At 49.5% G+C, this 15,512-nt stretch overlaps 2 protein-coding genes and 1 pseudogene across 3 annotated transcripts in view; 2 read left to right on the top strand and 1 right to left on the bottom strand.

The window, feature by feature from the left end:
- The window catches only part of Tdh (L-threonine dehydrogenase), a 63,409-nt gene that overhangs the window by 7,447 nt on the left and 40,450 nt on the right, over positions 1–15,512 (top strand). The window lies entirely within an intron of this gene.
- On the bottom strand, positions 9,601–10,891 carry LOC144159998 (uncharacterized). The gene is made up of 3 exons (XM_077691625.1): positions 10,621–10,891; positions 9,939–10,191; positions 9,601–9,631 (listed from the first exon to the last, which is right to left on the bottom strand). The coding sequence occupies exons 1-3, from the start codon at positions 10,649–10,651 to the stop codon at positions 9,601–9,603; spliced, it is 315 nt and encodes a 104-aa protein (XP_077547751.1). The 5' UTR covers positions 10,652–10,891.
- LOC144157891 (cyclin-dependent kinase 2-like) lies at positions 13,214–14,668 on the top strand (annotated as a pseudogene).

The following is a 15,512-nucleotide window of genomic DNA, read 5'->3' as shown; positions in this document are numbered from 1 at the left end:
AGCGTCAGACTTGGATACTGCGCAACGGAGGCGCACAGCTGGGCACGCGCCGGCGCCAGTGCGTCTGCCGCGGCTATGACGTCACTCCTCTGGAATGCGCAGACCGGCGAACGTGCAGACCCAATTCTCTACACACCCGTACTCCAATTGGATTGGGTTATCGAATCCAATACAATCCAACTTAATCCAATCCAAACTAATCCAATCCAATCAAATCCAATGCTCCTCGCGCTTGCGCAGCACAGCCCTTCAGGGTCCACTCGAAACTGCTCAACCTCGGCCAGTGTAGCTTACGCTACAAAAGGCGACGCGAACACGGTTTAGCCGTAAAGATATCTTTTATGAGTATCGCCATAATGATTTCTCCTTCAAAGCACGTAAGCAGACTTACTCCAGAAATATTTATTTTCTCCCTACTGCGGAGGGCAGTCGTCCATTCAAGCCTAAGTTCAGCCGTTACTTAGTTCAACGTTCAACCGGGATCAATCGTTGCAGGCCTTGATCGACGTCCGCGAAGACGCTCTTAGTCTTGTCCGTAAGCGAATCCCCACCAGTTAAATTTCTAAATACGGTCCGACGAACCCTGAACAACACTGCTCTTCTCTGGAAGGCGGTCCACACATCGTTTTCCCTTTTCACCACCGCCCACGCAGTGTAATCTATGCTGCTACTCAGTGTCGGTTTCAGCGCAAACAGACCTTGCGTGACCCAGACTAGCAACTATTCTGTACTTGATAGTTAAAAACTGGTCGGCTTCCGTACGGAAGCCTAAGCGTCTCTGTTTTTTACGCTTTTAGTAAACCTTTGCTCTGTGAACACCAGTTTTTTAGCTATGAACCTTTTACCCGACCAGACGAGATTTCGTCAAACCTTAGACCTTATTCTGTACTTGGTTGCTTTCCCTATAGCTTCTGCGCAGATAAGTGTACAGCGCAGAGGCGGCGAATGTCGGCGGGGCGCTGCAGTGGACGGGAACATCGCACGCGCGTGTGCTTACGACCTGCGAGTTATGCGTACGGAAGCACACGTGCTTTAAAGCAGCGTAGACGCGAGCACAGCAGTTCAGGTGCCATGCGGTCTCGCACGCAGGCTCCAGAGACGCCGTGGGGTGCGATGACAGAGAGATAAAAATGCTGCACGGTATAACCAATCGGCTTTTTTAAAGACGATAGCTTTTCCTGGGCTACTTAAACGCAGAAATTTTGGTCTGTCTGTCTGTCTGTCTGTCTGTCTGTCTGTCTGTCCGTCCGTCCGTCCGTCCGTCCGTCCGTCTGTCTGTCTGTCTGTCTGTCTGTCTGTCTGTCCGTCCGTCCGTCCGTCCGTCCGTCTGTGTGTCTGTCTGTGACTCGATTCAGCCACCCGGCCAAAGTGAAACGAAATCTGTGCAATAGTCTTACGGTATATACCCACAGCCAAATCTAAACGTCTAAGTCCCGTGTCAGTGGTCATAGTTGTCAACATTGTTGAACAAGAACAAGACATTACGCAAATGTGAGGCAGAAAATCAATACACAAGTGATATTTGCAGTGCTCCTTTATTAATAAAATTCATGGATGCTTGGTTTTTGCAACAAATGAAATACTACATCAACGGCAGAAAACCGTCGCCTGCTGTGGCCAGCGATACCTTCTGGCGGCATTTAATTGATTTGATTGATTGATTGTAGGGTTTAACGCGCCGACGCAACGCAGGCGATGAGGCGCGCCGTAGTGGAGGGCTCCGGATTAATTTTGACCACCTGGAGATCTTTAAGGTGCGCCGAATTCTCGTACACACGGGCGTTTTTGCTTTTCGCCTCCATCAGAAAAGCGGCCACCGCGGCCGGGAATCGAACTCGCGACCTCGTGCTCAGCAGCGCAACGCCTTAGCCACTGAGCCACCGCGGCGGGTTGGCGGCATTTAATAAGTCAATCGGCAACAGTAACAAGATGTTCCATGTTACACGTTCTGCTGGGAACGCGCATGGAGTAGGGCAACGTGGTTCTCTAAACGTTGTAGTATGGTGCCTCGACTCACGCGCGTCTTCGCCGTACGGCAGCACTGGCATCGAGACACCCGGCCTGGAGCAGTGGAACGCGGTAAATTTAAATTTACTTGAGCAAACCTCTAGCGTGTTATCTTGGGAGGAACGAGACGGGAAAGAAACAGCATAAGAGGTGAGCGGGAAAGAGAATGGAGGCCTTTACTTGGCAGGGGCGCCTGTCGACTATCGTCTTTCGGCGACATTTGCAAGGAAAGGAGCAGATACGCGGCCATTTTTTTTTATTTCTGAGGTGTGGCAAGTAGACTTTGGCAAAAATGTTCTAGGACGCGCTAAAGATTTCGGTGCCACAAAGAATTCAAAGCAAAAGGTTCTCGTTCAAGTTCGGTATACAATTATTGTGTTACAGTAAGAAGGAAACTGTGTTACAGTTTCACCAGCTTTATTGCGCAAAATGTCCACGTCGTACACGACAAGTGAGCTCTTATTCTGAAATATTTGTGGTCTATTAACTTTTGGCGTGGCCTGCAGAAACTTTAACAAAGACTGCGCTTACATCACCACTGCACACTGCGCACAAACGCACAGTTAAAGGGGCCCTGAAACACGTTTTGAACATGGTTTCATTTCATTTCATTTCTTACATCGATAACGGATCGGAGGCATTACATAAGGGGGTCAGATAACAAGGTTTTCAGAAGTACCATTGTACAGAAACCCGCCGCGGTGGCTCAGTGGCTAAGGCGTTGCGCTGCTGAGCACGAGGTCGCGGGTTCGATTCCCGGCCGCGGCGGCCGCTTTTCTGATGGAGGCGAAAAGCAAAAACGCCCGTGTGTACGAGATTTCGGCGCACGTTAAAGATCCCCAGGTGGTCAAAATTAATCCGGAGCCCTCCACTACGGCGCGCCTCATCGCCTGCGTTGCGTCGGCGCGTTAAACCCTACAATCAATCAATCAACCATTGTACAGAACAGGCAAAAAACAAGAATGAGAACACGAGAGCCGAAAAATGCAAACAAAGAATAGCTTAAATTAAAAATTACACAAAAAAAAATTTACAACAATAACAGTGAAGTCAAGCGACCTGAAATTTATTACAAAAAGCAGTTGCAGCATCAATAGCCCCATCAAGTCACGACAGTAGTTTTTCATCGTTAGTATATTATGCGAATATCTTTTCAAGCTTATCTCTAAAATGTTTGTTTTTGATGTACGTGGCGATGAGCCTAACATGATGAACATGGTTGATGAACTCGCGTTACCGTATGGTTACGTATTCAGTGACGTTTGAGCCGAGTATCGCTTTTTTCACGGAGATCCAGAAGCCCGCAATTTTGCTGAAAAGTTTACCATTATTTGCTGCGATAACATTAAACCTTTGTTATAACGGAAAAAAAGGTTTATTAGAAAACCCCGTTGTATTCGAAGTGTTTCACAGTCCAGACTGCAGTGAGTGCTTACAGCGCACACCACCGCTTAAGGCGAAACTAGTTTCCTATCCCTAAGGCTTCGTTGTAGCGAGGGTTTTATTTTGAATTTCCCGCCAGTACAATCATCGCACCAAGCCAGTGTGCAGCAGCTTTCACAGAGTTACGGACGGCGCAAGAGAACGGACTAAATGTGCGCTCTTCTTGGGCTGAATCCTGAGTTTTGTCGTCCATTTCATGTCCGTGTCGAATTGTTCATTTCGACCGCGGGCCCTAATTGGCTCGAAGCAAGCGATCCGGATGTGACGCAGGGAAAACAGGGCGGGGCGTCAGTTTCTGCGCAAAGGGGCAGGTTAAAGGCTTCGCACATATACAACTACGCCACGTCTTGAAACGGACTCGAAGTACACCTTTGAAATTAATGCAATTCAGAATGCCACCCCTGGTATGCGATAACTACGTTAATAATAATGATCGCATTAACAAAAATCTTTTCAGTGGAGATTATCTGCGCTGCGTGGTACCCAGCGTGGTCCGCAGTGTCGGCGGAGGGTTGCTTGACATGGCTACGACCACTCTTTCTGCAAGTTATTCTCATCATCATCAATGCATTGGGGATACTATGAGCCCCTGATGGGCATTTTCTCTTTTATGCTTCTGACACTGTTTACTATAGCTCGAGGCTCAACTTCCACTACTAGCGATGAGGTTTCAACGGCTGTCAGCGCAAACGTACCTCGGGAGCGGACGCCTTATTATTGTCGCAACACCCCCACGCGTTCCTGACACCCATATGTCCTCGGTTTCGCGGCGCTCGGCTTCTATTCGTTACCTCAATTTCTTGCCGAACGGGCTCGATCTCTCTATTGAACCATTATCTGCAGGGGATATACAAACGCCGGTTAATTTAGATGACACATTTTGGAAGAATGCCACGCCGCTGCCTGCTCGCGTGTTAAAGAGTACTTTAGAAGACAGCCTTGCACATTTTCCTGATAAAGTGTTATCGTTACTGATATCTGACAATATGAAGCTGAAAGGCGCATGAAGACAATACAACCTTGTTTAATTAAAAAAATACTACCCTTTGATAACACACTCAGCTCCATTCCAGTCGCTAAAGGCGTTTTTAAAACTGGGAAAGGCAAGAAACATTAAGAACTTTTAAATTTCGCGCTACATAACCTCAGGGGGAACACCAAGTACAGTCCTTGATGTTTCAGTATATAATTGTCCGTAGTGGCACAATATATTTAGTTTCCACTCTGAGTGTCCCCCCTCCTCATTCACGGCGGTGCCCTTTTTTGTTTGCCGAATCTTACTCAAGTAATTGATTACCAACATCCCCGGACTGCTACCCCAAAGAAGTTTAGTACAGCATGTTGTTGGGCTAGTTGGTGCAGCATCATGAAAGTAGAAAAACTGCGCGTAAAAGACAGGACCGTGACAAGTAGACAGGACAAGCGCAAGGACAAGCGCTTGTCCTGTCTACTTGTCACGGTCCTGTCTTTTACGCGCAGTTTTTCTACTTTCATGACCCTAAAGAAGAAGTGGAGGATGAAAAACGAAAAGCCTCGCGCTGTGCGTGCTCAGAAGAATTCGGTGCGTGCGTGGCCAGGCCTTGGGGTTCCACCTCTGTCCTCGAGCCTTCATGGACAAAAGCCTCCATGAAACGTTCCAGAAAATCGACGAGCGCCCCAACGGCGTCGTGTACAAGGCTCGCGACAAGGACACCGGGAGGTACGTCCCCTTAAAGGAAATCCTCCTCGAGAACAAAACCCACGGAGTGCCAAGCACGGCAGTTCGCGAGATCGCGACCCTGAAGGACCTCCGGCACCCCAACGGTGCTCGTCAGCTCGATGTCCTTCAAGGCGACAGACAAACTGTACCTAGTGCTCGAGTACGCGACGGAAGATCTCCAGAAGCACAAGGACAGGGCGGCGTCCTGCGAGGCTCCACTGGTCCTGAACCAAGAGCTACTTGCGGCAGATGTTGCAGGGCATCGCCTACGGCCTTCCTGCACGCGGACCTCAAGCCAGAGAACCTGGGTGGTCGACGTGGAAGGGAACGATTTCGGCTTGGCACGTACCGTCGCGATCCCACTGCGCTACTGCCGCTCCATGTGCCGCCCTTTGGCACCGGACGCCCGGGACAATACTGTGCGCGTGCGCGTACCGAGCACCGCCATTCTCGAGACCACGACCCCGAAGGACCTCCGGCACCCCAATGGTGCTTGTCAACTCGATGACCTTCAAAGCGATAGAAAACTGTACGTATGTTCGAGTACATGACGGAAGATCTCCAGAAGCATATGGGCAAGGCGGCGTCCTCGGAGGCTTCACTTGCGAAGAAGAAAAAGAAGAAACTCTCGAGCTCAGGGTTCAGTGCACGCACTGGGCCAGGCCTTGATTCCATCTCTGTGCTCTAACCTTCATGGAAAGCGTGCCTATTGAAAAATTCCAGGAAATCGACGAACGCCCCAACGGCGACGTGTACAAGGCTGGCGACAAGGACACCGGGCGGTACGTCGCCACGACAGAAATCCCGCGCAAGAACGAAACCCAGGTTGTGCCGAGCACCGCCATTATCAAGATCACGACCCTGAAGGACCTCCGGCACCCCAACGGTGTTCGTCAGCTCGATGTCCTTCAAAGCGACAGAAAAGTGTACGTTATGTTCGAGTACATGACGGAAGATCTCCAGAAGCATACGGACAAGACGGCGTCCTCCAAGGCTCTACTGGCATTGAAGCTTGTGAAGAGCTGCTTGTGGCAGCTCTTCACAAGACCTCCATCGCCTCCTCACCCTCGCATGCACCGTGTCGTGCAATGGGACCACAAGCCGTGGAACATGCTGGTCAGTGTGGGAAGAGACAATGCTGGCCCACTTGGGCGTGGCGGGTGCCTTAGAGATCCCACTGCGCACCTGCACGCAGGAAGCGGTCACCCTTTGGTACCGGTACCCGAGATCCTGGCGGGTGTGAACTTCTACGCGACTTCGACCGATGTCTGGAGCATCGACTACATTTTCGCTAAAACGCTTACGCTCGGGGAGCTTTTGGCGGGAGACTCCGAAATCGGCCATCGTGCCCGCATCTGCCGCACTATCGGGCCGCCCGGTGAAGCAACTTGGCCCGGCGTGGTCCACCTGGCAGAATACACGCATCCCCCCTGAACCTGGAATCAGTCCCTGCTCAACATCGTCACGGGCATGTGTGCCCACGGAAAAGACGTCAATCTGAAAGATGCTCGTGGGTAATCCAGCGGCCCGGCTACCGGCTAAAGATGCGCTGAGGGGCCAATAAAACCGTGACGTCGCCATTCAGTGGCCCCAGTTCATGTGGTGCCCTGTACTTTGTGCTTTTGATAATACATAACGATATATTAATATAAAATAGCAAAAGCAAATTTCACTGGTCGTCTCATATTTCTTTGAAAGGAGCTAACTCTCACTTCTGCATTCTGTTATATTGCATATTACTTCTTCCGCGGTATAGCACAGCTGACAAGCCATTTCATGATATACGGAAATCATACCCACCATGGTTTGGTGTTTCCGACAGTCTTCAAAAATGGCGCTAAATTTTCTACCGGCACACACTATTCTATCGTGCTTACAAAAATATTTTAAATGCGAATGCATTTCTTAGTCGGGGGTTGTCGTGCGTTGGCCAGCGTGCGCCTAGCAACAGCTGTGGCGCGCCTAGCAACCGGAGCGCGTTGTAGCTCGGGCGGGAGTAGCGGAGGGCAAGGGGAGAGGATGAGCGCGCTCGGCGTGTGAGGGCGCTCGCATCGCGGAGCTCGGGCGGAGTAGCGGAGAGTGAGTGGAGAGGAGGAGCGCGCTCGGGCGTGTGAGGGCGCTCGCATCGCGGAGCTCGGCGGAGAGAGCTCGCGCGCGGGGCGGGCGTGTTGCGCGGGTCTCTCTCGCCTCTCCGCGTACCCTCTCTCCGCTCGCTGCGCTCGGAAAAATATATATAAATGCAGTGGAGCGCGCGCCTCTCTCCGTGACTGCTTGCCGCAGCGCACTCATCGGTGCACCCAATGCATTCGCATTTCCGCACGATCCCTTCGGGGAGGTTGGGGGAGTTTTTTTGTGCCGTTGTGTCAGGCTAGATAAGATACGATTCCCGCAAATTTTCTACCGGTATACACTATTCTACCGTGGTTACAAAAATACTGTTTTTATTGTGCCGTTGTGTCAGGCTAGATAAGATACGCTTCCCGCAATTTCGTATGTGCGGAACGTTTCAGGAGGTTAGAGGCTCCAGACTACGATCGGACACTCGTGTATCTATTTTCGCGACGGCTTTGGTCGGCGGTGCCAGTTGCACCAAGATCTTATTACCTAACACCGCGTCGAAACGTGGCTCGCGAGTCACCTCTGCTTTATATGTATTACTTAATATCTAAATTTTTATTCGCGGTTTGCAATAAATTTGGCATCACTCTTATCGGATCAGGGCAATCTCGTTCTCCAATCTAACCTAGTGGCTCGTACCCAAGGAGGGGGGATTGGTTGGGGCTTGAGAACGCGCTCCTGAAACGTTCCGTATATACGGAATTATGGGAATACGGAGTTCATACGGATTATGCCGCCCCCAAGCACACCGAAAGTAGATGCTAGTATAAAAGACAGGAAATCACCTTAGTGTGCGTAATAAAAACGTTTGGCACAGATTTCGTGTTTTTATCTTCAATAATAAACAAAATGGCGCTCCGTATGTTTTCCGTATACTCCGTATTTACGGAATTCATACGGACAGTGATTTGGCGGTTCTAGTAAACTTACGGACATAAAATCGGTGTTTCTGAAAAATATTCTCTGTTTTGTTGCGGCTTTGTGTCATTCTAGGAAAGTACTCCGTATTCCCATATTTCCGTATATACGGAACTTTTCAGGAGGGGGCCGCGGCCGCGGCCATTAGTTATGTAATGCAGTGATAATAAACGCAACGAACAGAACTTTTATTTCGTCTTTATAGCCCCTGCAAGCAGTTCTTGTCCTTTGCGCTTGTGACCTAGATCGGAGCTTTTCATTTAGACTGGACTATTACTTGGCTTAGCGTTAGGTGACATTGTATATTGGCCGCGAGGGCCACCACTGGAGAGGCCGGCGCTGCGATCGTTTTGACGTCACTCATGGGATCGCCGTTCCTGCCTTGCTCCGGCTCGCTGGCCTTGCTGCGTAGTTTGCGTGACGCACCGCGAACACGTTTGTGGTCGCGCTTTCTACGTGTGTTTTCGTGTCAATTTTCGGCGTTTTGAGTTCGTTCTCAGTGTGTGAAGCGTAATTTCATAACCTGGTTACTTTGTGAACGTATCAACAGTGGTGGGTTGGCCGCAAACGTAAGCATGGTAGCGTATTGTTCGGTGCCGCAGTGCCGGACGTATGCGGCCGAACCCGGTGTAAGCTTTCATCGAGAAGCCTCTCGAGTATGTCCCCGTCAGGCAACTTGATGGGCTCTTTCTTGACCTAAAACAGAATTGCGATCACGTACAGTCTTTAAGTATGCACAAAAACAAAACGGGTCGCTTCAAGCACACAGTGCGCTTTCTTTGCATTGTGATGTAGCTGAATAGGTAGAGCATGCAAACTTTTGTGCATTGGCGTATGTTTATTTGCTATAGCTCGAGGTTCGGAAAAATTCGGTTTGTTTCTTGTCTATAATGATGTACACAGAGCAAAAAAAAAAAAAAAAAAAAAAGCTGATATGGCACAGAGGACACAAGCACTTTTTTTTGCAGTTCTTCACTGGGAAGGCAATTATGCATGTCGTTCTTGATACCCAATAATGAATGCATACACATAAATGCTAGCTGAACTAAAGTTTGAAGCCGGGCTAGTTGGTTCGTGCTAGGTGGAAAAACAGCGCAAAGACTGGACGAAAGCATGAGGAAACGACAAACACGGGTGCAGTGTTTGTCGTTTTCTTATGCTTTCATCCCGTCTTTGCGCTGTTTTTCTCACCTAAAATGTTAGCTTTCCTTCCATTTCACAGGAAGTGTGTTAAAGGTTTTAATATTTATGATATTTAGTTCAACTGGGTTACTCACTGTGAGATGTTGCGTTTACAATATCATTAGTGTCCTACATGTATTATTTCATGGACAGCCAACAGGAAAATGAACATGGCTTGCTTACCCTTTTGGAGCTTGGCAGGTCCACAATCTTTTTCGGCTCGTACTTGCTCCTCACTCCTCCTTTTTGGGCTTTGCCCCATTGCTGTGGCAAATCAGTTCTGGACAGCACCGTGAATGTCTCCCTCGAATTGATGTGCAGGAGGAGTGCAACCATGCGTTTGCACTTGTGCTGGCTAAATAAGGACACATTTCCATCTGTTGCTTAAAAGTAACGCGAATAACCAAAAATGTTACATCTGAAAATGCAATCTGTCAATACGCATTTGTGTTGAAATAACTGCAATGAAATGAAGGAACTTTAACATGGACAGATTTTAAGGAGTATAGAACCACTGTTTTTTTATGTCATGCAAATGAAGATTATTCCGACCCCTGTGATTTTCCCATACCCTGCTTTGCACGTACAAGACGCTGCAGCCACGTCTCTTCCTTCAATGGTGACCTGAAGTTCGTGGGGATCCTTGTTGAGGCCGGAACTTTGCAGGACTAGTGCAGCCAGCGTAACGTCTTTCGCTCCCCGTTCCTTCACGCTACACACAACAACGTGCTTCGCCTCGAAGACAGCTTCGCCTTCTGTGAGCAGTCGCGAGGTCTCGAACTGCTTATCGATGAATTTCAGCACGCTGGAGAAAGGCAGGCTCACTGTAGACGGACAAAAAAAAAAGCACACGTTCCAATTGTAATTTTCCACGGCGAGGTCTTAACGAGAAGTAAACGTCATGTCTACGTTCGCCCCGTAAGCACTGAAAACACGTTCTTACGTTGCCAACAAGGTGTCGCAAACCGTACGGCAGTGATCGTTAATCAGATCAGAGCGTAACTAAAATGAACAGTGGAAAGGAAATAGGCACTGGTGAATCCGAATTGCAGATCCTACGAGCACTTTTAAGCACGTGTGGCGAAGCAATTCGCTCACAGCTGCCGCGTTCATTGCCAGCGCCGTACGCGCGGCGAGATTACTACTCAGCGGCACGTTTCCGCCGCTGTTGCAAGGCGTGTTGTTTTCATTGCATACAGTACAGTCTGATACATGTCACGTCGCAAGTATTTCATCATGAATTTACGGCGTACCTTTCTCGACGTCCGTTGTGTCGTCCTCCATGGCGTCTGCAGTGGTAGCGGCTACCTAGGCGGGGTTGTGCCGCCGCCGGCACGCGACTCGTTTGGTCGCCCGAAGTGTCGCCGGTAACAAGCCAGTCGTTAATTACTTGCCCGTCAGTACGTTTAAATCAAAACCACAGAAGGCGGGTGGGTACGCGGCGGCCACAAGAAGAACACACTTTTTCGTGCGGTCGCCTATGCACGGAAAAACGTGGTCAAGCAGACGACGCAACGACCCGGCATCCCATGAGTGACGTCACTCGTAGGTGGCGCCACGGTATGTCCTCGAGGCCAATATACTGGATGGTGCCTCCATATCTGCCACCCGCTTGTCTTGTCTTTTCTTTAGTATCGGCTCGAATAAACGTTTTTCGTTCTCCTCTTATCCACCCCACGTAATGGCGGCTCAACCACCATGTTTCATTCAGTAATATTCAGACTAACGTGTATTCAATTAGGACTCAATAGGGGCAGTGAACTTCTGTGCGCACGTGGCAAAAAGTATTCTGTTTGCGTTGTCTTTAACCTTAGCAATCACGCGGCTTTTGTAACGACTCGGCCGCACACAGCACTTGGGTGCCAGGCGAGATCACCGTTATTCGACGTGGAACGCAGAATCCATACCGCTAAATTCGGTTCCATACTGCCGTATAACTGGAACTGGACATTGTTCGCAGACTGAATGTGGGAAAAAAAAAAAGTGCTGCGGCCCAGAAATAAAATGCGCACAAGTGTTTACCAAAATGTTTTTACAGCGATCAAAAGAAGGACATGTTAAAAAACAAGAAAAAATACTAAGGAGGCTTATTTGCGTTTCGGCCGAAGGACTTGCCCTGAGTCCTCTGGCCGAAACGTAAGTACACTTCGTTGGTGTTTTTATACAACCCGTGTCATGAATTTTAATCAACATATATGTATTTATGCGTGTATTAACACACGCACACACACGCACACACACCGTATATATATATACACATAGACATATATATATATATATATATATATATATATATATATAGTAAGGAAAATGAGGGGCTCGTTAAGGAAATACAGAAAGATGGGTCAGCAGTCTACAACGCCAAAGGAGGCATAGGGGTGTGGTTAGGCTCTTTTCTTTTTCACTACGGTTAATTAGGTAAACATTTTTTTTTTAATTATACAGAAGAAAGAAAGAAAAGGCATTCGACATGTAATCGAAAGGCGTGGGTTCGGTCCCCACTCTGGGCGCGTGTTTTTCTTTCTTTCTTCTGTATAATTAAAAAAAAAATGTTTACCTAATTAACCGTAGTGAAAAAGAAAAGAGCCTAACCACACCCCTATGCCTCCTTTGGCGTTGTAGACTGCTGACCCATCTTTCTGTATATATATATATATATATATATATATATATGCTTCGCGACGACCGCCCAGCGTCCCCTTCGCACGTTTGTCAAGCCAAGCATACCCACTTAGGGAGATTGACCTAGATTGGCCAAAAAAACTCCACCGGTCACCTCAATCGTGGAAACACTTGCTCAGGCGATAAAGAGACGTCATAGCGTAATGGTTATTGCTTCCAAAGAATGACGCAAGCTCACACTTATAGTAGCAGTTATCGAGTAAAGGTCGTTGCGCAAGTGAAGAAGAAGCGAATCGGCGGCATGCGTGGACTTAAATCTTTGTGATTGTCGTGAAAGTTGCTTACAGCTTCGCTACCTTCGAGTCTTACGCGTTAGTGTGAGCCTCCTTTATTTTTCTCCCGCAATCGCACTAAGTAATGGATTACCTATATTATCCTTAGAGAGAATGGATAACTAGAGAGGGCAAGCGTGGCAGTGGGCGGCAGAAAGTTAGATAGACAGATGAGATCAAGAAGTTTGTGGAATAAATTGGTCGCAGTTAGGACAGGACCGGAATAATTGGAGATCTATGGGAGAGGCCTTTGCCCTGCAGTGGACGTAGATGGCATGCTGCTGTTGATGATAATTATAATGGATTACCAATATGCACATAATGCTACACTTAAAGAGAAGAGGAGGAAGAAGAGCGAAATGTTTCGCGCTATGCGTGCTTCACCGGAACTCGAACATCTCAGGTTTCGTTGGAAAAGAAGCCTCTGTCAAACTCGCTTGTGCGAAGTTTCGCTGACCTCGTTTCGTTGTGGTGTTCCCCCACTTAATAGGTACCTATACCGGGCAGATCTAACAACCTCACCCTTGTGCCACTTCTGCCATGGAATTGAATCGGATGAACATTTCTACCCTTTTTTGCCGCCGATTCTCTCATCACCGAAGAAGGCTGCTGGAGTCTCCCTTGCGGCGTCTTGGAATGCCACTAACCTTGCCAGTGCTTTTTGTATTTTGGGGGCACGAAGCTAGGCCACTGCCATGGGGATGTCTGTCACGCCATCCATTCCTTCATTTCAGAGACGGCTCGTCTGCCTTGCTAAAACGATTCCGATCAGGCTTTCTCGTTCCTCTTTCTTTTTTCTATTTCTCTCTTCAATCTACGTACTAAATTATTTCTTCGACCGTACTGTTTTGCCTTCTCTGGTTCTTTTTAATGAAAAAAAATCTTCTTGGCCAATGCCCCCGAGCGGGTATGCACCAGTTTATGGGCCACCACCACCACCTCAGCATTCGGTGCGTGCGTGGCCAGGCCTCGTTGTCCCATCTCTGTGCTCACGCCTTCATGGAGAACTCGTTCGACGCAAATTTCCAGAAAATCGACGCGCGCCCCAACGGCGTTGTGTACAAGGTTCGCGACACGGACACCGGGCGCTTCGTCGCCAAGGAAATATTCGGCTCGCGAACGAAACCGGGGGTGTACCGAGCACCGCCATACGCGAGATCTCGACCCCCCGGAAGGAACACCGGCACCCCAACGGTGCCCGTCTGCCCGGTGTCCTTACCGGCGACACAAAACGCCACCTTGTGTTCGAGCTCATGACCGGAGATGGCGCAGCGTCTCGCAAGACGGCACTGGCAGTGAATCTTGTGAAGAACTACTTGGGGCAGCTGCTACAGGACATCGCGTACTGCCAATCCTACCGTGTCCTGCACCGGGACCTCGAGGCATGGAACACGCGGGTCAGTGTGGAAGGAAAGGCAGTGCCGGCCCAGTTGGGCTTGGCGCATGCCGTCTGGGTGCCGGTTGCCTTCGGGTCGCGGCTGGGTGCCTTCGTGGGAAACGGATTCCACGAAAAATTCCTGAAACTCGAAGGGCGCCCCAACGGCGTCGTGTACAAGGGTCGTGACAGGGACACCGGACGGTACGTCGTCCCAAACGAAATCCTCAAGAACGAAACACGGAGTACCGAGCACCGCCTTACGCGAGATCTCGACCATGAAGTAAGTGCGGCACCCAAACGGTGCTCGCCTTCTCGGTGGCCTTCAAGGCAACAGACAACTGTACCTAGTGCTCGAGTACGTGGCGGAAGATCTCCAGAAGCACATAGGCGAAGCGGCGTCGTGCGAGGTTCCACGGGTCCTGAACCTTGTAAAGAGCTACTTGGGGCAGCTGCTACAGGACATCGCTTACTGCCACTCCCACCGTGTCCTGCACCGGGACCTCGAGGCATGGAACACGCTAATCAGTGTGGATGGAAAGGCAGTGCCGGTCCACTTGGGCGTGGCGCCTGCCTTCTGGATCCCACTGCGCCCCGGCACGCACGAAGTGGCCCCCTTTGTTACCGGGTACCCGATATCCTGCTCGGCGCGCACTTCCACGCATGGCTTCGGCGGACATCTGGAGCATTGGCTGCATTTTCACTGGAACGCTCATTGGGACCACTTTTAAGCGCATGCCTCCGAAATAGACGAGACCTTCCGCATATTCCGCACCATCGGGACGCCCGACGAAACGACTCGGCCCAGCGTAACCAACCTGCACAAGATATTTCCCGCGGCGTTGGGAGCCTAAGTCGCTGCTCAACATCGTCACGGGCTTGGATGCCGACAGGGAAGACCTGATGCTGATGCTCGTCGTGGTGAAGTCGGGCGACCGGCTACCGGCCAAAGATGCACCCAGTCACCGATAAATCCGCGACTTCATTCTTCAGCGAGGTCAGCGTGTTTGATGCCATCTGTTTGGCAGGCTTTTCAGCTTTGACTCATAATACGTTACAATATCTTACAATAAAAAAAAGCCAAACGAATTTGCACTGGTGCCACACTTCCTTTCTTGAAAACAGGATAAACTCCTCGACTTATATATTCTGTTATACACTATACATCTTTTTTACCGGTACAGGCAGCTATGAAGTCACCCCCTGGTGAGCCTCGCTAATGTGCTTCGGTTACCTCTCCCCGTCCCCTCTCCCCTCTGTATTTTTCTTCTCGAGATGGGACGCCTAGGTTGTTTTACAGCATTCGAGGATCGTTATGCGGCCTTTGTTACGCAAAGCTGACGGGCGGACTTCGCAACGTTTACGCACGGTCCACGTACTGAGTGGGCCGTTCTCTGAGGGCGACCACCGCTAGGAATGACTTACCTCCTCCCACAGTTTCTGCAAAGCATTGGGGACGGTAGGAATCTATCCCCTATGACGCATCATACCGCCTCTATCGCCTTGGTCATCTCGCAGTATCTTCAAAAAAAGTGGAAGGGCCAAGTGCTTTGGCCAATGTCGACCCTCAGCATCGCTCTTGTAGGGAAGAAGAACAGCGTAAACAACCCGAAGCCGAAGTGATGGCTAAGAAATGAAAACAAGATAACCAAAATAGCAAGCGACACTCCCCCCGCTCGAGATCTACCACTCTCACTAACCTCAGCTTCCTTCATTTCAAAGACGGCTCGTCTGCCTTGCTAAAACGATTCCAATCAGGCTCTCTCGTTCCTCTTTCTTTTTCGATTTCTCTCATCAGTCTACGTACTGAATTCTC

This window comes from Haemaphysalis longicornis, unplaced genomic scaffold, assembly GCF_048455015.1.
Source record: "Haemaphysalis longicornis isolate Haplotype H1 unplaced genomic scaffold, Haemaphysalis longicornis Haplotype H1 scaffold_10, whole genome shotgun sequence".
Lineage (NCBI taxonomy): Eukaryota > Metazoa > Arthropoda > Arachnida > Ixodida > Ixodidae > Haemaphysalis > Haemaphysalis longicornis.
Note: the sequence above shows the minus strand (reverse complement) of the source record. Positions and strands in the feature narration are given on the sequence as shown.

Bases quoted from the DNA above. Each gene is read 5' to 3' on its own strand.
- LOC144159998 (XM_077691625.1), bottom strand. From the start codon at position 10,651: ATGGAGGACGACACAACGGACGTCGAGAAAG. The intron at 10,192-10,620 runs GTACGCCGTAAA...GTCCGTCTACAG, and splicing joins CACAACGGACGTCGAGAAAG to TGAGCCTGCCTTTCTCCAGC. The intron at 9,632-9,938 runs GTATGGGAAAAT...GATTTGCCACAG, and splicing joins TCTTGTACGTGCAAAGCAGG to CAATGGGGCAAAGCCCAAAA.